Here is a 21,787-nt window from a genome sequence, read left to right on the forward strand (position 1 = left end):
ATCAACAAGCATAAAGATCTTGGGAAATCTCTGAAAAGCTGTTTCTCAAATGTACTTTTTTAATAGTTCAAGCCCCCTCCTTACATGCTGTTTTAGATATACACCATGACACATTTGAAGTTATTTTATTCCATTGATTAAGTAGCAATTCATTTTCAGCACTTCCATAGTTGCAGTACTATTGAGGTCACATTGATGCTCATTTGTCGAAACAATTGAACCTTACAGTGTAGCAAGACATCTTCATCCTCTGCTTAAACCCATTCCAGTCCAGCAAATGAAGAAATTGTTATTCTTCGTTGTCTTCTACTGAAGCAACGAAACCCAAATGCCATAATTTATGCCGTTGCTACTAGCATTAAGCCAATCAGCAAAGCTCCGACCATCTCTGAGGGATGCAATTCCTTCCTACTTATATCTGTGCAATCACCAAATTCTATCAGCCTTACAGAGAGATCCACTGAAATAAATCATCTTTTTATGCAGATGAACAGATGCAGTAGAAACAAGATCACTGCCTCACACAAAACACAAAGGTGTTTTGATCATTCAGTCAATTTTGTAAAATGGAAATTGGGATTTCTTAAATAATTTTACATATAGTGAGGCCTCATAACCAGCCTGGCTTGTTTAATTAATTAGAAACAAAACTGCATGTGAGCATGCGTCTTTCATTTTAAAAGTGGGCATTGTGGGTATAAGTTAAATTGTTTTTAAACAGTATAATATACATGGAAAAAGACCTTGTTTAAGCTGACATGAGTATGTACCCACAATTACTTTACTACTTTGCTTTAAAATGAAAGCTGAACATAAGCTGGTGCAATTTTATATATGACTCAACTTTTGATGGCAAACGAGGCTGAAGACAAACCCAGCCTAAGCTGAGGGAAGAGAGAGTGCATTCAGGAGATTCCTTCTTTAGAATGACACTCCCAAAAGGAAAATAAATGGAGATTTCTTTTCCTCCTTGTCTTCAAGTTATTGGTTTCTTCCCTGAACAGGAGCTTTGATAAGATTTGGTGAAGTTCTTAGTGCAGCCTAGGAAGGTGAGAAGATTACATTACATATCAGATGAGCTTTCATCCTGTTCACTTAGTACTGCTAGAACTTATCTCTGGATAAACAGTATCAGAAACAGAGGTGAGAACTCACTCCTTCCTCAGCTCATTCCTATTAGAGAACCCCGAGCTGCAAAGACCCTGGGCAATTTCACTGTGAGGATTTTAAAGCCCTGACACTTTCCTTTTAATGGAGCAGGAGGGTATTGTAGAAAGAATGCTAGTTAATACAGTATTCAGGTCACACAAATGACAAACTCGGAAAACACTTAGACTTTAAGTTTGAACAGCAACTGCACTTCCATTATACTGAGCATTTGGAGTGCTTCTAGTTTATTCTTTGTAGCTTACCATGTTGTAAATATTTACCATATCATTTCTGAATTGCCATATAGCTGAGAATATACTCGTGCACAATGCATTCGGGAAGAGTTAGTAAAACCAGAATGTAATGAGGTAGTGGAAGTTTTAGCTATTCCTATGTCTGATTACAAGTCTGATTTTTTTTCCCTGATGAATCTGCTTCTGTGTAAACACAGGTGAGAATAATTCACAAAGCAAACTATATTTTGGAGATCAACCAAGAGAATGTATGCTTTGTTTCAGTTCTCCTATGCTTCGTGAATAATTATCATATTTGTCTTTTAAACAATGAGTTGCACTGAACTTCTTGTGCTTAATATATTTATTTCATTTGCAGTTTCATTGACAGCCTAGAAAGGCTTTTATTTCTTTTTACAAAAGGATTTTTATTCTCCTCAAATTCATTTTTATTCTCCTGAAATAAAGTGGGTCAGCTCCTGTAGCCCTTCTGCCTATATTTTGAAATCATTTCCTGCCCAACTACCGTGAGAGTCTTCCCTAGTGCCTCCTCCATCTCTTCTCAATATATTCTTATTTAAACAACTTTTAGTATTCAAGAAGTCTGCATTTGCTGAGTGCTGTGTTTTCAGCTCCTATTGTTTCTGCCTGAATTTTTTAAAAAAGAGTGTATTATTCTCTACGTGCTGAAAAATTAAGGGTCCATTCCCAGTCTGTATCTGTCTCATATTTTTCCTCTGGAGCTTTATTTTCCTCTTGCTCATGTATTTTTGTATAGTTTAAAGGATAAACTGTAGATGGCATCTGGGATTTTAGAAAGGGCTGATAGTGCTTCTGTCCTTTTTAATCCATCAGATTTGCATTTAATACGTTTATTTGCTTAATAATATTTCCATTGCATGGGTAAAGTACAACCACATCATCTTCAGTCACGTTCACTGGCCGCTCATTTGCTTTGGAATCCAGTTCTAAATTAATAAAATATCATAATCATGAAACATTATAATGGGACTTCCCACCTGCTGCCACTTTCCTTTGCAACACTGGAACATCCTCTTAAGTTTCATTCTCTTTTGAAAACACACTTTAAATTTAGTGCTGATAGCTATTCTGATTATTACTTTTATGGTTCCAGACCAGTTGGTTAGAAGAGCTTGAGCTCCGAAACCCAGGCACAGATATGAGTCTTGCTGTTTTCTAATGTTTCTGTATTTGGTAAAAAAGTGCTCCTGCTGAGTGCTTGTCCTCCTTTTATGCTTTGAAAATAAAGTCAGTTACATCAGTTATCAACTTCCTGGCCTTAAATATAATAGATGCTCCATTCCTTACTGGCCTCATCAATGAATAACATCAAAAATATCATCAAGTATAGTGGTGCTACTGAAGGCAGAGAGAAAACAATAATTAAAACAGGGTTTTTCAGAGTTGTCTTGTACACACTGGTCACTTCTCCCCCTTATAGTTAAATCATAATGAAAACAGTTCAGTTAAAGATTTGGGAAAGCTTTATCCCCAGAAAACAGGAAGATTGCATAGAAAAAATTATCCTTTTTTGACTGTGTGACCATTGACTGTTATTTTTTCAAAACATGCCCAAACTTTTATCAGCCTCACCTTTGTGGTAGACTCTAGAACTCCAGTTATATTCTCCAGTTACCACATCTAAGTGCTGGAACACTATGTTCTTATCATTGTCTAGTAGTTTGTATTTTCCTATGAGGCAGCAAGGTTTTAAAAAGTAAGACTTTCTTCTTTTTCTGTTGTCTGGTGTTTAGACATTAGTTATTTCTGTCATTCTAACAATCATATGAACCAATGATGCCAAGCAGCAAGAAATAGGAAAAATGTGTTCCATTATGGGTAGTTAATATTGTCTTATTTGACATGTTCTCTTCTATGTAAAATATTTCTGTGTACAGTGGCTAACACATGCACATTTTGTCAACAGAGTATAATATACTTTACAGCAAGTTCTCCCAAAATCCTTCACTGGATAAAAGATGAATCCATTCAAAAGATACTGCAGCCTTATGCAAAATGGCATTATATTGAACGTGACCTCGCAATGTTTAATATTAACATAGATGAAGATTATGTTCCATGTCTCCAAGGAATAACAAGAGCTAGTTTCTGCAGTGTTTATTTGGACTGGATTCAATACTGTGCTGCAAAAAGGGCAGAGGTAAGCTTTTGTTTTCTTATTAGTAGTATTTTAATTCCTGGGATAGAAGTTAAAAGGTGCATGGTTACACTTTTGGTCGCTCTGAATTAATACAAGAAATTTATTTTATTTAAGCTGTGAAATGTAACACAGTGGGAAAGTGTGTGTTTTGTAGGTGGAAAAAAATTATAGAGACTATTGTTGCGCAAAAAATGAGTTTTAATAAGGATTACTCTTTGGATACAGAGCCAATCCTTTATTGTGCCTGCCCTCCAGTGCTATTAATTTCATCATCTCTAGAAAGCACAGATATAAAAAGTGTTCACAGAAGTGTGGCTGGACCAGGTTGTGTTTGGGGAGTGTCACCAGAGCAATTGTTCCTTTAGTGTTTGCCAACATTTGGGTACATCTGCCAAACATTTGCCATCGTTTGTGTACCTTTTCCAAACACTTGCCAATGCTTGGGTATAGTCTTCAACTGTAAGGGAAGTACATAACAAACTATCTGCTAGCACAGGTCACCTCTGAAAGCTCATAATTCAAATTTGAACTATGCCACAAAACTGTGCGAAATTACCTTGCAGCTCTAGAATGCCAAAGGCAAGTTTACAGCTACATGTTCTTAGTGGTTTGAACCACTAGGATTACTGATGGTCAGCGATCATTCAATGGAAACGCACTCCTGTGTTTCCATGGGATACTCTGAATAGCACAGGGGGAGACTACAGTTGCAAACAAGCATATTCCTTTGTTTTAATTCTCTAATTATTGCTGACAATTGAAAGAAATGACGAGTGTATCTTTCCTGGCCGCTGTATGCTGTTTTTTGTGCATTTTTCATTCTGGATCACTGACTAAACATCCCATTTGCTGCCACTGGCCTTATTTGGAGTAACATCACTGAATCTTAATGTTTCTTCTTCATTCCCATTCCTTCTAATGTCTGTAAAACTGAATACCATTCCACCAGTTCCTCTGCATATCACTACTTTGATTTTGTTTTCACTGAATTGTCTCCTAAGCCTTCAGCCTTCATCACCATCTCTTCCTGCTGGGAATGTTTCAGCTCTGTTCTTGCTCATCTCCGTGTCTCAGCTCCCAAGCTCTGACGCACAAAGAATTCCACGTTGCAAGGAAAATTACTGTTAAATGACACTTTTTCATTTGTTATGTGGCTGAGACTTTCAAATAGAATAACAGATTTAGGGATTCCCAAAAGACTTGAAGCTCATCAGAATTAGACTTGAAAGGACAAACCAATGCATGCCCTGCTGCATGTGCGTGTGCACATTTTTGTATATTTATGTATATTTTTACATCATTTTCTTTTACCTCAATTTTTTAATTCCTTAAAAATGTAGATATTAAGTTCATGTAGGAGATGAGAAGTAAAAAAGTTTCACACTACACATAGCCCTGAAAATCAGTATATTTTATAGAAGCAGCTAAAATATCCATTACAACTGGCTTTAGTTTTACAATCAAAGAGACAACCCATTGCATAGACTGAAATAATAATCTGCACACTCCTGAAGATTCACGTTCATGCAGAGTTGTTTCAGTTTTTCCTCCTGCTTAACAGCAAATCTTTTTGCCAAAATTTCAGTAAGAAATGGCACTCCTGAGCTAGTAAAGGTAAATGAAATGTTTTAACTGTTAAAAAGTGAGATCAGTGTCATCAGTGGTATCTAATTTAAGTATATATTGTTATTCACTAAAATTCAGTTCCCCAGAAGTTTTCTAAATAGACTACTCTTCTGAAATCTGTCTGGGGGTTTCGTATACACCCTATGTCCCATGAAAAGGGGTTTGGCTGCCTCCCATTGCATTGTCTCTCAGCAATAAGGATTCTGCTCTCTTCTAGAAAGTTGTATGTCGATAAGAGGAAAAAAAAAAGCAACAAAGACGCTCCTCCCTTCAGATCTCGCCACCTCAGATTGAAATGTTCTATTTCTAGCCAGTGGGCAAAATAAGCTTGCATTTTGCAGAAAGCCTATGATTGTGGTGATCATCTTGTTCTGTTTAATTGCAAAGAATGTTTATCTGGGTAGGTCCAGCTACACATAAATTTTACAAATGTTATCGTTTATACATCTATTATAGTATTGCAATGCTTTTAAAGATGGTATTTGCATCTGGAATAACATGCTATCCTTAAAACTTTGTAGCACCTGGACAGTGATGAGGATTCTCCTCTAGTAACGCTTTCCTTTGCCTTGTGTATCCTGGGTCGAAGAGCTTTGGGAACTGCAGCTCATAATATGGCCATCAGGTAATTCTAGGAATCCTTTTCCTCATCTTCGAAGATCTGTTTGTTGTCTTTCACTTCCTGTGGAATCTCAGGAGAACATTAGATCAAGGTGAAGTCTGTTTCCTCCATAAAATAATTTGTTGTCTGCTATTCCTGGTCATCTTCTAATTTGCATAATAATTGGCATGGTAATTTCCATAATTCCATAATAATAATTTCCATGCCAGACTTTATTTCATATGGCAAAGCAGAATCCTGCACTGGAAAAAATGTGTACTTGTGTTTATTGCTTGCATTCAACTGAGTCTGGGCTGGGCACTGAAATGCTGATGTCCTCTGGAAGGAAAAGAAAATGTTAAGTAATCTGACAGCCAGTTAGCTAAATAATAAATCCATAAGTGGCCTGTATTGCTCAGGGCTGTATTCCATGTTCATTGTGCCACTTCATTCTGATGACCCAGGAAGGGAGAACCTTGCACTCTTGAGACTGCAGCTTTGTCTGTTCTCTATCTTATTCGTACGTTCAATATGCTGCTTCCTAGAAAATCTAGTTAGTTAAAATATGCTTGATTAAGTTTATTTCTGTATATGCTCTTCATCATCCATTTTCATTAGGGGTTCTGATTTGTTTGGGTTGTATAAAGTACCTTTTAAGCTATTCTAAGTGTTCAGCCTGAGCAATTAGAGTTATTTTATAGATAAGACATTTTATAAATAAAATAATTTTTACTTTAACAAAGTCTAACTTCTCACCTAATTCTAGATTTGTTTTAGAGGTATTTGAACTCCCTGTGATCACAGGAGTTCAGTAACAGAAGAAAAATTTATTAAATATGTCATCTCTAAATGACATTGCTATTTTGGTACAAAACTATGAGTAAAGCTAGCTAGCTAGCCCGCTATCAACATGCTCCTTAGAGAGGATTTGTCTTATGATTAACAAAGAAAGAGAGCATGAATGATTTTGAATGCATTTTTTATTATAAGACAAATCAGTCCTTTAAATATTCATTCTAGCTTTGTTATCTCTTATTTGAGAGGTTTGTAATGTCAGTTTTTATATCTTCTTCTTTGAGTCAGTCACTCGAAATGTTCATGGCCTGCATGGCTTACTTCTCAGCAAACTGCTTCTCTCCTCTTTCTTCAGTGGTTTTCTCCATCTCTCCTCTATTAGTTCTTGCATGTTCCCTTTCTGTATTGGTTTTATTCTGGGTTGAGTTTCCTCTCCTTTAATTTCTATGCACTCAACTTAGTGTCATGTTTAGTAAGTGATCAATATTTCTAAAATTGCCCTATTTTTTGATGAACCAAATTTTAGAGTTTGGGGACATAACAGAAAAGTTGATGTGCATTTATCATTTTTTTCAGAGAAAAGATTAAAGTGATTTTGATCTGTGCCTGCAGCAGATATGTGACAGTGGTATTAGAAGCACAGCTAAAAATATCGCAAAAGCTTTCTAAAACTGTCATCATGCTGCATGTATTTTCCACAGGATCGTAAAATCTTCATTATGATGCTTTGGCACTAGTACAGGTACAATAACAATGTCACCTATTTTTATTGGCTGACATGGTTAGTAGCTAATGCAAAGAGATAATATTATCAGAGACTTTCCAAAGCTTAACATGGAAAGTATGACTGATTAAGGATAATTATTTGCAAAGTCCTCTGTAAAGATTTTAATAAATATTGCAGGAGTCAGCTAAGCCATGTCTTTTTTTACACCTAGAAAATTACCAGTGAATCAAATGAGTTTCTTTCATTTGGTGAGTGGACACTTCATACTTAAAATACTTCTACTGAGGAGAAAAGGTCTATAGAAGGGAAAAAATAGGGTAGTCGTATGCATCGCACAGCTCTATCCCTGTTTTTCTGAGTCTATTATATATAATCCTATATCTTTAATTCAGTTCTGGCTTTCTTTTTATTAAGAAAGTGCTCTAGGGCAGTGTTGAATCATAGTATTCTGCAAATGTACATTATGACATAAAAGGAATTGAATGGCAGCTCCTGTCAGTACCTTTTTTAGTGCTACCTCACAAAAGCTTTCCCTAGAAAAGTTTCACTGTGAAAACCTGTGTAACTTATCCACCAACTTATCTACCTTTAGTAATTTCAGCTCTTGGAAAGGTTTAAAAACGGAAAAAAATAAAAGGAATCTGAGTAGCACAATTCAAGTTATGGACTGGCCCAGCTACAAAACATGACTTTAGTTTGGTGAAATATGTTTATGTTTTGTCTTGAAGAATTTGTTTGATATTGAAACTTGAAAACATTGATATTGACTTGAGAACACAACATCAAAATAAAGAATATCTGGCTATGATATAGTCCCTGACAAAACGATTTAGTAGAAATTATTAACTAAGGAGCAAAGTGGGTACATTTCCCTCCTGACATCAAGCCCATTATCAACAAAACCCCCTCAAATTCATTCACTTCAGCCCAAGGAGCAGTTCTTGCCATACTACTTGTTTACTGCTTCACACAGATCACCACAAGTTATTTAGACACAAAGAAACAGTGAGTGAGCAAGCCTCGGGCGGGACTGCAGTAGCACAGCATGCAAAGAGGAAGGAGACTTTGTCCAATACCTGAAACAACGCTGAGGCCAGAAGGGGACATTCACAAGGACTGGCTTCAGGCCCTGAAGGCCTCCCTCCCCTCTCTCTGTATTTAGTGGAGAGGAAGTAGCTTCTGCAGAGAGTATTTAGAGCATTATTGCTGGTCCTCACCCCCAACTCTCAGCTTGTTGCAGATCTGTATTCAGTCAAATTGGGAGAGAAGTACTTCAGGTCCTCAGAAGCTGGAGGAATCTGCTAAATCGTTACCTAGGTGATACTTCATAGGCTTTTCCCGTGAAGAAGTGTTGTGGTGTTTTGAGGACCTTTCTGGGCTTCCTGGTTGCTGGAAACAGCTTGTTTTCTGCACAGCTGATGTTTGAACAGGCAGTGCCATGATCACCTGTGTGCATCATGGGGATGTGCTGCTTACATGACTGTTGCATTGGCTCACTTCCTAAAGTACCAGGGCTTCTAACCCATGTTCTGTCTCGCTCAAATGCTAGACTACAAAAGACTTAGATTACTTTGGTAGGCATTGAGAAATGACCTTGAAGTTCATCTTGGGACTTTCTATCAATTCTGGCTGTGATTCTTGCCTTGACAACTTTGTGAGAAGTTTCAGACATAATGGGCAAGCAGGTGGTGTTAGCTGTATCCTTCTCACACTTATTTCTAGAAAGCGTTTCAGATATGTCCAATGTGAGTAAAGTAGCCAAGAATTAGTGCTCTCTGGTCTGTGCTTTGTTCTCTGGGGTAACTGTGCAGGTAGTAGGAAACTTCCTCTGGACTAAATCTATTCTTCACTGTGTCTTGAGGAGTGAGTCATCCAACTGCTTCACAAAAGTAATAATGCAAAAGTATCATTGCATTGAGCTGTGCACTACAGAATTGAGATTGAAGTTTACATTGTGTATGTAAACTATCAATTTACACTCATTTACACATGATTTTGTCTAATCTATTAATCAGTAAATGTCACTGTGTAAACCAAGACTTTAAATGCTCTTATATAAAGTATGTAAATAATTATTCAGCGTACCTGTTCATGTAAATGTCAGTACAAACCCAACATTAACACTAGATTACACAATAAATGCATTCATTAGGAAGGCAGAACATTGCTATGCAAATCACCTGCGCTTTTAAACTGTCATTAGGAAGCATCCTGTATAAAATGCAATTTGAAGAATGACATGACATTACCATTCATTTATTCAAATGTGAGTGATATGTTTCAGTATGCATTTGTAAAAATTGGTTAACAATCCTATTCAGTGACAAATTCTGCTAATAAATAAGTATTTAATATACATTTCAAATTTGGAAGAATATAAAAATAAAGCCTCTCCAAGTGGCATGCACTGGAGCACAGGAAAGGTTCTGAAAGCCAAGCCAAGTTGTTCTTGAAGCCAAGATTTAGAAATAAACAACAACATCTTCTACTTTGGAGAAAACGAGAAAGCAGATACTTTTCGTGGTTCTCTATGGTTAACCAGCTTGCATTCTTGGGTCCCCTCAGTTCTCTCTGGACAGTACTACTCAGCATGGACAGAGGGTCACTAAAAAAGAGAATTTCTCTGCCTGGAGGAATCCCTGCTAGTGGCAAAGCCAGTGGCCACAGCTGGCCTAATGTGCCTCCTCCTTGCCCGCTGGGTGTCCCACGCTGTGCTGCCCAGCACCTGGGGAAAGGTGCAGGAGGCTCCCTAGCGCCTTTGCTGCTGCTGCGTTGCTGGCGAGGGTTAGAGCAGACAGGGCAGCGTTAGGTGGGCTGCAGCTGAGCAGAGCAGAACCAGGGGAGAAAAGTTTGACCCTTCTCTCACAAACACTATCATCTAAAATATCCAGTTTAAAGGGACTGCAACTGTAGATATTTCTTTGAGGTGAGCTAAAACATACAGATCATTATCAGCTGACAGGCATGCATGTCTCTTTATTACTTAAATAAATCTACAGTTAACATTAGGACAGGTCTATACACTGCACAGATACTGAGGATGGGTTTTAGTGCAGAAAATACACACAGATATATTTACCAGCTCATTAATCTTCATCAGTCTGTACTGTTTTCAGGTTTGCATCAAATGCTTCTAGTTTCAATTTTTCAAACAATGTAAGGAGTGAAATAAGAGGGAGTACTTACTTTGGCTTTATTGCCCTCTCTCTGGGTATTTGTAGTGCTACTTAATCCTCTCCTTTCTGCACATTTGAGGGGCAGAAGGTTCCATATATCTACTAATACTGTTCTGAAACAGCTCTCAGCTGTGATAGCAGGTTTTTGAGGTTCTTAGTTCAGAGGCTTAGAAACATTTCCAGTAGTTCTAGTAGTTATGTCTCTTCCTGATTAATGTAATTTCTTTGGCATATGAATTTACCTTAACTAGTTTTAAAAATATTTGGAATGAACCTCTAACTACAGCAGATTTCTAATAGAGGTATGTTAAAACCGGGCAAAGAAAGCAGCAACAACCCTGAGTCAGGCCAGAGATCAAAGCATATGGCTTATAGCTTCCTCATAATCTCATCTGAATCTTCGGCAGAGACCATAATGAGAACAATGCCAACAGCTGCATTTTATGTGGATTAAGGGTTGCACGTTACAGAAGAGTTGAGATAGTGTCACATTATAGGTAGGATGTACCCAAAGGCCTCATTATGATTGGCAGAATAAAAAATTTACATTGTTTCATGAATACTACAATGTCCTCCAGATCTCTCTGGTGGAAAATACGATATATAAAATAATTGACTCTCAGCCTCCCACCATTTCTGCCACCACTGCTTTGCTCCTTGTAGCAGTCACATTTGTTCTCAAAAACATTGGTTAGGGAACTTATTATGCAGAGAGATGAGAGATTGATGGGTCTTTCCAAACTAAGCACAGCAAGAGCTCTAAGTGCTTCCCTGCACTCCTGCTGATGCTTACCTGCAGTTTGCTTCAGCTTTTCCAGCCCTGGCCTTGCTTTGAGCAGATACTGCTGTTCACAGCAGCCTGTTTAGCATGTGCTGATGCCTGTAAGACCCTTTGATGTGAATGCAAACTCTTCATCTGCTATGGTGTTCAGATATGGCTCTGAAAGCCTCTAATGATCTAAAAAACAGTTCTTTCTCTTGCCTACTCCCAGCCAACTTTTCATAGCAAATGCAGTGGGTCTTACTTGGGGAAAATCTATACCACAAAATCATCATTAGGTGCAGAGTTCAGAGTCATTTTTTTCAGTTTCATCCTGGAAAGAATATTTAGATACAGAAGCAGTTTTTGCAGGCAAGGATTCAGCCGAGTATGTTGGATGTTCAGTCAAATGGGTGAGTGGGTGAAAGGACCCTGCAGATTTCTAGCCAATTTCAAGGAGATAATATTCACATATTTCACCATAGAGGCTGCACCCACAATTTTTTTTCTACCTGCTTTATTCTAGGGATTTCCTAGTTGTTAAGCAGGATTTGGGTATATTACCATTTTCAAATATCAGAAGAGGATTGATTGGAAGTCAGCCTGGATCAGGACCCATTTCTAGAGGGCACACAGCAACTCCCATTGAAATCAGTGCTTGAATGTTTTGAAGATCTCAGTTTAAAGTGCCTATCTCACATAAGCATGTTTTAATGTGCAACTCAGTATATACTAATAAATGCAAATGAGTTAAGAATTCACAAGAGCTTCTCTATACTCATAACATTCCCAGCAGTGACAGCAAGCCCTGCCTTACTGACGGGCCTCAGTCACACTGATTACTCGATTTGCATTACATCGTGCTTTTAAAGAGAAAATCAGTATCCAGCTGTTTTTCTGGTAACAACATATGTATCTTTCTATTCTAATTTGTAAAACATGCTACCCACCAAGGGCAAAATTAGAATGTGTTTGAGCTGAAGATAGGCCAAGCAGTTTCCTAATCTCCCTTTCCCTTCTCTTGGAGAAGAAAAAAAAGAAGATTTTTTTTCTTCTCCTAAAACAATTAAGAAAGCTCAATTAAGTAAAAAGAGAATGCATTCTCTGGAGAAAGCCTGGATGGTAATGAAAATCTCTAACATCTTCATGCCTTTTCTCCTCAGAGCCTTTAAAATCTAAAAAATCAACTCCTGTAAGAGTGAGTAAAATCTTGGCAGGTACATTAAACCATGACCTGTGGGTTTGTAAGAGATGCCTGGCTTAAACAGATGGTTCTGTTTTCCTCAATTTCAAGATCACTTCTTCAGAACGGCATTAGGACTGCAGTCCTACTATAAACATTATGTAAGCGGCTGTCGTAAAGTTGTGGGAAGCTCATGATTCAAGGGTAAAACTGGAGCTGAATGCTAGTTTTTTTCCCTTCACAAAGCTCTAGTGCGACCATTTTCTTACAACTACTTGACTTTCACCTTTTACATCTTGCTTAAATCTCAGGTCTAGGCAAACCCTCATTCAAGGTCAGGCAGCACTGGTTACATCTAGTTTCTTATATTAAAAAAGAAAGAAAAATGAGCACCGTACCCACGTTTGGTTTAAGGTTCATTGTTTCAATATGAAATGCCTGTAGTTTATTTCATGCTCTCGCCTGGTTTGCTGAACGGTTTATGAAACTTTGTTTTCTTTTCAGCATGTCTGGTTTAATGTTCAAGTCTGGTTTTGAGTTTCATGACAAAGTCTCAGACTTTGCTGTAAATGTTTTCTACAGCTGTTTTTTTTTCCCTTTTTTTTTTTTTTTTTTTGCACCCTGCAAGCAGAACTGTTAACATGAACAGCACTGCTCAATAAACGTTCAAGTAAGGGGCCGGGGCAGACCTGGCTAAATAGTGCAGCCCAGCTGGCTGGCACAGCCTCAGAGAGGCAGCACCCTGATCCCCACAAACCCTTGGTAGCAGTGATCAACCCACCTGTACAACTTATGCTGCAGGTGCCACTTTCATTTCATGGCCATTCATTTACAGCTCAAGCAGAAGGAAAAACATTTACCACAAGGAAGGGATTTTTTGTTAGAAAAAAATGCTTTATTTCCACCGCAAGAATCTGCAGCGAGCAGACCCCCAGCAGCGCCGTGCTCCGTTCTGAGCTCAGTGAGGGCACTGGTGACCTGCGCGTGCGGCTCAGCACGTGGCTGACAGCTTGCAGGGATGTGGGTTAGTGTGATGTTGTTTGGGGAGTAATTACTGTTTTTCTCTTACAGTTTAGATTCTTTTCTTTATGGCCTCCATGCACTGTTCAAAGGAGACTTTCGAATAACAGCCAAAGATGAGTGGGTCTTTGCAGACATGGATCTACTGCATAAGGTTGTTGCCCCAGCAATCAGAATGTCTCTGAAGCTGCATCAGGTGGGGTTTTTTTAATTACTTTTACTATTGTATTTGTTTTCCTAAGTAAATATTGGAAACCTCAGAACCTGTCTGAAGAAGAAATGAGAGGGAAATGTAAAGTGCTGTTGCTTTATTCTGAGAAACTTCCTTAATGGAAATGGGAAAGTTCAGCAATTACTAGGCTTATGTTCTTTCAGTTATATTTCAGGTCTTGACCCAGCATTTTTCATAAAAACAAAACTGCCAGTCATGTCATGTTTTATTTACACAGATATTATAAAGATGGTTTCTAAATTGAAAATCGATAAATTAGCAATAAAATTAGTCTAATCAATATATCTATCATTTAATGATAGACAATACATGTGTAATGCTATTCCATATATTAAAAAACACAGTTGAGAGGAATAGTTGTTTGAAGGGTTTGCGTCACAGCTGGTTGAGTGTGTCATGCTGTTTCTGAACCTGTTTTGTTTGCAGCTGTAAAAGTCTGGCACATCTCCACTGAAGTCACTCCAATTTCTCCAGGTCAACTCTTGCACAGCTTGGAGTTGATTTTGCTCTTGCTCTATGCTGCACATTATCTCATACCATGCATTTTCATAATGTATGATATTGGTAAATGCTCTGTAGTGGAACTGAAGCGGAACAGCAGTGAATTAATATGAGAATTTGACAAAATAATTTTATGAATGTCATCACCAGCACCGTTGCTGTGTGGCAGATAAAGAAATCACACAATATTGTGATATCTGCTGGTGGATTCCCACTCTGTGTTCCTGTTGCTGTTTTTTTCATGAATAAAAATAAGGATTTCCACATGAACCATAGAATGTCCCGGGTAATTCTGATCTCCCTCCAGCTTACCCAAAAGTTCCTCTGATTTCCCATGTTACAAAAAGAATGTCATTCTCTGAGTGTCTTTGTCCAGTAGAGAGGTAAGATCAAGTTAAAACCTGATACAAAAAATTGTAGGTACAAAATTGTATCTCCCTGTATTACTACGAAGTTAATTGTTCTACCTCCCCAAACACACACTGTATCAAATGTTAAGTCATTTTGGGGACCAGTTTTCACAAAGATGCCTGACCGTTCTAATACTTCTTCATTTACTACCAGGACCAGTTCACCTGCCCAGATGAATATGAAGACCCAGCAGTTTTATATGAAGCAATCCAATCTTTTGAGGAGAAGGTTGTGATTTGTCATGAAGGGGACCCAGCCTGGCGCAGTGCTGTACTCTCCAACAGAGAAGAGTTGCTAACCCTGAGACATGTGGTAGATGAAGGAGCAGATGAATATAAAGTTATCATGCTCCACAAAAGCTACTTGAGCTTCAAGGTTATCAAGGTACCTCTGCCACCTTTCTAATATTCCAGTAATGTAGGGCTGTAGTTACAAATATTATTTCTCAGTAATCTGACCAAAAGGAGGAAATTGATTACAGTAATCAGAGTAGCGATTGGAGGCCAGAAGTGGAGTTCTGTTCAGTTCACTTCCATTTCGCGCCCTTAAGTTGTGTATCAGAAATAACATTCCAGGCTTAACCAGGGAGTAGTTGGAAAAGTTCATAAAAGCTGCTGGTACAAAGACATGACATGCATGCACACGGATACTGCCATCCTACCTATATCACATCGTTCTGTATCTTTAGTAGCAAATGTTTTCACATGATCCAAACTTTTCTTACCTAACTGTAGGTGAACAAGGAATGTGTCAGAGGGCTTTGGGCCGGGCAGCAGCAGGAACTGATTTTCTTACGCAATCGTAACCCAGAAAGAGGAAGCATCCAGAATAATAAACAGGTCTTGCGGAACTTAATTAATTCTTCATGTGATCAGCCACTGGGATATCCAATGTACGTTTCCCCTTTAACCACCTCGTACCTTGGGACACACAGCCAACTGAGGAACATTTGGGGGGGACCTGTCAGTTTGGACAACATTAAAAAGTGGTTCAGATCCAAATGGTTAAGGTAGGTGTTAAATTTTGGTCATGATATGCAGGACAGAGACCCTACAGTCTTAGTTCCACTGTATTTTCTGTTAAAAAAGAGTAATTCCATACTGTTACCTATGAATAAAAAAATAATTCCAAACAATGCAAAATATATATATTTTTATTTATAATATAAATAAAATAAAAGCAAAATAAAAGCCCTACATATGTGGCAGAAAGCAAATTCATTAACTCATTAATGACATTTAAGTAGAGCTTTCTGTATGTTAGATGTGCATCATTATCAAATCACTTAGCATGACAGACATTTCCCTTTTTCAGGGGAATTTTACTGCTTATTCCTTGTAAATAAGGGTAGCTTTTGTATAACTGACCTTTCAGAACATGAGTAAAGGTTTTGGTGAGGCACGCTTCAAAGCTTTGGCAGTTTAGATTATCATCCCCAAATCATTGTTCCTGACCGAAACACATCTAAAAATATACTTACTGTCCATCAAAAGTGCCTGGCTCCCCTGGGTATGCTCCATCAGTATCTGATCCTTTCCACCTCTCATTCTTATGGGTACTTTTCATACAGTAATAACTCATTCTGGCTCATTCCTCCCTACCTGCACCTGCCCTATTACTACTGTGACCATTGAGAGAGACAGGGGACAGTTCTGTGGCAGCCAGCTGGCACACTGAGATGTATGCTAAAATACTAAGATACCTGGGTGTTTAGTGTTTTGGTTTCCCAGCATGCAGTTCATTCCCAGGCCTCTTGGGAATGAACTGCTTGGTTACCTCATGTGGAAGCTGACCTTTAGAACCCCAATTTGACATTAGATGAAGTGTGCTAAGGTCTTGCAGGGCTTAAGCCACTTAAGGCAGGTAAGGAATGATTTGGGTAGGACTGCAATACAATTTTGTCTCAACTAAGCTTACCATGCTGTCATCTTTGTGATCCCGTAAAATGTCAAAAGACCTGCAGTGGCATCAGAAAGTACAGGTCAGACGTTTTGATTGTGAGGAGACCTAACACTGGAGGCACAAATTCTTATGCATAATAAATAGCCAACCGTGTGTTTGTTCCTGCAAACAGAATGCGGAAGGACTGTCACGCAGCTCATCACGACAGAGGTAACGCTGAAGAGGTGGATAGCAGAGGGGGGTCTTCGTCTGGCAGCAATTCCACAGGTAATTCGAGCCAGAGCAATAGCTCGCAGCACACCAGAAACAGCACACCTCAGCTGCAGGCTGCATCACAGGAGGTCCACCAGCACGCAGGTATTTACACAGTTTACCTGGCTTTCCTTACAGCCTTGTCACTGACAATGGCAGAATGAGAAACAGAGATGGGAAGGAGTCTACATGTGTGATGCAGATAGCCTCTAACACAATGAACCTCTGTTTACTGTTGAGTTTGGGAATAGCAGAACTGAAACTATGCAAAAGCCTTAATTATCTTAGAAGGACCACAACGATTTACTTGAGGAACTGGCTTGGCTGCTCATCAGTGTATGTGGAGAATAAACAAATAGAAAATAACTCATTGAATCTATACAGCAATTATCAGAAAAAAAAAAATTAAATGTTGCCAGTCCTTCTGTCAGTTAACAGCTGAACCCTGTTATTATATTAAATTATGCGTTTAAAATTACTTCAAATGTATTTACAAGATAGAACTACTGAACTTTACATTGGAGATATATGTTAAGTTTGCTAGTGGATCACTGTAAGACTTATCACAAAGGGGTTAGGATTTGTTGAAAGTTGAGTTAAGTGGCTTTACATTACGGTTGTGGTATTATTTGTATAAAGCACAGAACTAGAGGGCTATGATACTTGCTTTTCCCTGTTAGATCATTTTGACCTATCATTAAAAATAATGGACAGGACTGGAGAAAATCTTGCCATGAATATAAATCACATTATAAGAATAAAATAACTGCTGCTTTTAATTGAGTCTAGCTGTCGAGGAGTCCCCATGTGCATACTCATAATTTGACATTGCAGTAATCAGAATGGCAAACTTAATTGTAAAATAATGAACCTGAGCATCCCATACAATAATGAAAGTTAATTGTGAATTGTTTAAAGGACTGCACTGGATGCATAAAAAACCCACAATCAAGAGAGAAGGTCACCCTTATTTAAGAAAAAGCAATCTGAGATAAAATGAAGAAATGTACAACAAATGCAAGGAAGTGGAAAATGGCAAATGTAAATCAGCATTCAGTCCTGAGAGACAATTGACAGAGAAAGGGAATGGAACAAGCAGAAATTTCCGGCTAGCAGCATTAGGGACAGTAGACAAAAGTGGTTTTATTGCTATTTATTTTTTAAGAATATTAGAAACAGAAATGGTAACAATAGTCCTGATTCATCACTATATAAAAAGGTAGAATTGTCTATAAGGTAGAAGTGAGAAAAGAACACATCTGTTTTGTATTTGGGGAAAAATCCAGATGATACAGTTTTAGCAACTGATGATGAAATAGTTCTTTCCATCCTAACAGCTACAAAGAACATTAAAGAGTAGCTATCAAAACTATATGCTTAATTGAGCATATCCAGCTAACTCTTATTCAAGAATGTTTTTAAAAGAGCTGTTTAAAAAGCTCTGTTTGATCTTCAGTATCAGAACACTAAGGCAATACCAGAGGACTGGGAAAAACTTACACTATACCAGTTTTTAAAAAAAGAATGAACAGGGTGACCTGAGTAATATACATCTGTCAATTTGACGCTGGTTCAGGACACTGTTGGCCTATTGTGCACAGTCCTAGTGCCCTAATTTAAGCAGGATGTTGCTAATTTTGAGAGAGTTCAAAGAAGAGTCACAAAAATGATCAAAGGTCTGGAAAATATGGCCTGGGCACTAAAAGCTGACCAAGATAGTTGGTTCTAATAGATTCAGATATAACAATGCTAAGCAAATTCAGATTTGAAAACAAGTGCACATTTTTAACAGTGAGGGTAAATACACAGTGAAACAAGTGGCTAAGGGTTAAGATGGAATCTCCATGACTGGAAATGTTGGCTGCATTTCTTAAAAAAAACAGTAATTAATAATTAATAATACCATACAGGAATTAATTCCAGGAAGTTCTATGGCCTATGTTATATAGCATGGCAGACTAAATGATCACAGTCATCCCTTCTAGACTCATAAGCTATGAATCAAGTGCATTTAATATTTTCATATTTCATATTTCATTTTGCAGCCTGGTGCCACTGAGTCTGCAAAATGCAATTAAACTCATATATAAAAATGCAACCAAAATCAGGAGCATTGGAAATGTGTGGGGTTCACCCCAAAATTGTCCTTATTTCATGATGCAGTTTATAAAACAGACATTGTTTCCTAAGTATTTTCAGGGACAGAGTTATTTATGTGTAGATACGGGTGGTCTCCTACCCAGTGCTCTAACCACTGCATTTGGGATGAATATGGAATACTTTTGGACAGCGGTCAGCTCGGCAGTTTAGATCACAAACAGATGTTTGCCCACGATATCCCTTGAACAAGCTAACACTCACAGCTCTTCTGTTCTTAATTCCAATCTGCTCTTTTTATTTCAAATGCAACATATTAAAATAACCATCAGACCTAGAAACCAAAGCACTTAACCGAAACCTCAGAGTTTGAGCAACCTGAATCTCTGGGGAGGTCAGAATTGCATATGGATGCCAGTGCGGCGGCCAGGCCTGACCCCAGTTACAGCACGTGCCCTCCCTACTCACTGGGTTTAAAGCGCAGAGTATGCTTGCGAAGTGGCATGCAGGAGCCATGTCCCATTGCTCTGAGATCTTGGGGCTCTTATTACAGGGGATGCTGCTTTGCATGCCATCTTAAGAAAATTACTTTTTATTGTCCTGAGTATAAAAGCAGAAATAATAATATATTGTAAATGGGGTGGAAAAGTGCCCAGTGCTTGCCAAACAATGAGATTTTATTCCAGCTAAGCAGCTCCAGAGGTTATGGACCAACTCTGCCATCTGACTCTGTGCCAAGTTACCTAAATTTTCTTTGCTTCAGCATCTGCAAAATGGGGCTAATGATACCAGCCTCTGGAAAGTAGATGGGTGGATGTAAAACAGTATGTTTCAGTTATATAATGTAAACAGTTTGGATATGAAATCCTACATTACCAGAATCCTCATGAATTCAGCAAGCAATCATATTTCTAGAAGACAGTGTGAGCTTTCTATTGCTTTATGACTGCAAAATCTCAGTACCTGGAGGAGTTTCAGTGTTTCCCTCCCCTCCACAGTTCAGGTATTGGGAAAAACAAAAGGAAAAAAAAAAAAAAAGTGAACAACCTGGGAATGCCTGCCAGCAAAACTTGTTTCTGCACTGATGGGTCTCAACAGGTTTTGCTGGTATCAACCCTCTACCCCACAGCTACAGCTGGGAAAGCAAAATGCCAGCTTGTGTTAATGTCTGGAGTTTCCTGGAAAGCAAAAAGCTAGGCAGGCGCTCACATGGCTGGGTATTTGCTGAACATGCCAGCCTGCTGCATGCGATTTGCAGAGTGCATGGGTGCAAGCAGGTACCTGGCAGGTTCACTGGCTGTTGATTTATTTTTCATTCTATATCTATGTAAATAGGCAAGCATAAGAAAGACAGAAATGTGTTGTTTGAATGACATAAGGTGTTAATGTAAAGGTATTTAGACCTCTAATAGATTGCCTGAAGTAGATGTGGTATCTGTGCTATACTGTAACTATCTCATCACTCTTAGAACTCAGTTCAGCTATTAGTCTAAAAAACTATCACGTGGCTTGGGTGCTGTGGTGGCCACTTGGTTGAAGTCTCAGATTCCAGGATGCAGGAATAAATCTCTTTAATGTGGCTTTAATTTGCAGACTTTTATTTTTGCAATTAAGTTATACCAACCCATTTAAAGTGAATATTCAGCATCACCTAAGTTAGTGGTGGTGTTAAGGAGGAGTAGAGTTACAGCAATACTATGCTGTCATTCAATAGGCAGGTTAAAATGCGCTTGGCAGAATAGGTGTGAGCCTGTGATGAGAATAGTTTCCCTGGGTTCGCCTCTCATCCCCTCTCTTATGACCCAGTGCAGAACCACTGGATCTATTCTGACCAAAGGCCAGAACCATTGTAGTGGGAAAACAGATTAATAGGTAAATAGGTTAATAAGTTTAGCAATTTCTAATTTTTATGAGTGTGGTAATGCTGACAAAAATGTCACTTGGTTCTTGGCCAAAGAGTGACACATATGCACTGGACAAGGCCAAAAGCATGGACTTCATCAGGATGCCACCGAAGAGGGCACTTAATTATATTAATTTCTCTTTTTAAAGGCAGGAGAAAACTCAGGAGTCAGTCTGTCCAGGCACACACTGCTTTAAACCAAAGGCCCCCTGTTTCAAGTCCCTCCGGACCAATTGTAGAAAGCTGCCAGCCTTTCATCCAAACATCTACATCTGCCCACGAAATTGCCCAAAGGCTTTCTAGTAGTCAGCTGTCACTCCACAACTCGGCAACATCTGTGTTTTCTCAGTCCCCTGCTGTTCCTGTAGCTGGCCAGCTGACTGTGCAGGACCAAGCTGCAGCAATGCTTAGGTCCAGCCTGGCCTCTTCCACCAGCTCAACTCTCAGCCTGCTGTTTGGCAAGAGAAGTTTTTCAAGCGCGTTGGTGATTTCTGGGCTCTCAGCTGCAGACGGTGGTAACAGCAGTGACACTCAGTCATCCAGCAGTATGAATATTGCCATGGGTCCATCTGCCAGAGCAGCGAGTCAAGCAGCTCGGGTAAGGCTGAACTATAAGTAGCAGTACTAAGCACGAGCTACTGTGCTGCCCTCATATCAGGTCTTTGAACTGTCTTCACCACTGTTTCATTTCTTCCTTCTCACTGGTCAGAAAATAGTCATTCCATTTCTAAAACAGTATCAGGAATTTGGTACTTTTTTGGGGGGGATTTTTGCATCACAATGAAAATGAGATTGTTCACTATTTGGGTGCATGAGAGAGAGTGAGAGAGCTGTATTCATAAATAAATGACAGACTGGCTGTTAAGCATGCCCCAGTTTGCCAGCTCAGGTGCAAAGTACCTCTTCATTTTACTTAGATCAGAACCTTAAGTTTCCAAATTTTATGCAGCCCAGCTGATGAGTACCACCATCAGCAGACTAAATGGTCTCTTCCTTGCTTGCCTACCCAAGGCTTAATTATTTGTACAAAGAATGGC

The 21,787-nt window shown here is 38.7% G+C and overlaps 1 protein-coding gene across 2 annotated transcripts in view; it reads left to right on the forward strand.

The window, feature by feature from the left end:
* Positions 1-21,787, forward strand: part of PCNX2 (pecanex 2) — a 164,137-nt gene that overhangs the window by 138,943 nt on the left and 3,407 nt on the right. The window contains exons 28-34 of one of the 2 annotated variants that reach the window (XM_064509246.1): positions 3,331-3,564; positions 5,712-5,815; positions 13,504-13,648; positions 14,750-14,980; positions 15,331-15,488; positions 16,671-16,855; positions 20,900-21,348. In XM_064509246.1, coding sequence (XP_064365316.1) covers positions 3,331-3,564; positions 5,712-5,815; positions 13,504-13,648; positions 14,750-14,980; positions 15,331-15,488; positions 16,671-16,855; positions 20,900-21,348 — 1,506 coding nt within the window. Of the gene's footprint in view, positions 1-3,330; positions 3,565-5,711; positions 5,816-13,503; positions 13,649-14,749; positions 14,981-15,330; positions 15,606-16,670; positions 16,856-20,899; positions 21,349-21,787 lie in introns of both variants that reach the window. The other variant, XM_064509245.1, reaches the window with a different exon arrangement.

This window comes from Dromaius novaehollandiae, chromosome 3 (genome assembly GCF_036370855.1).
Source record: "Dromaius novaehollandiae isolate bDroNov1 chromosome 3, bDroNov1.hap1, whole genome shotgun sequence".
Lineage (NCBI taxonomy): Eukaryota > Metazoa > Chordata > Aves > Casuariiformes > Dromaiidae > Dromaius > Dromaius novaehollandiae.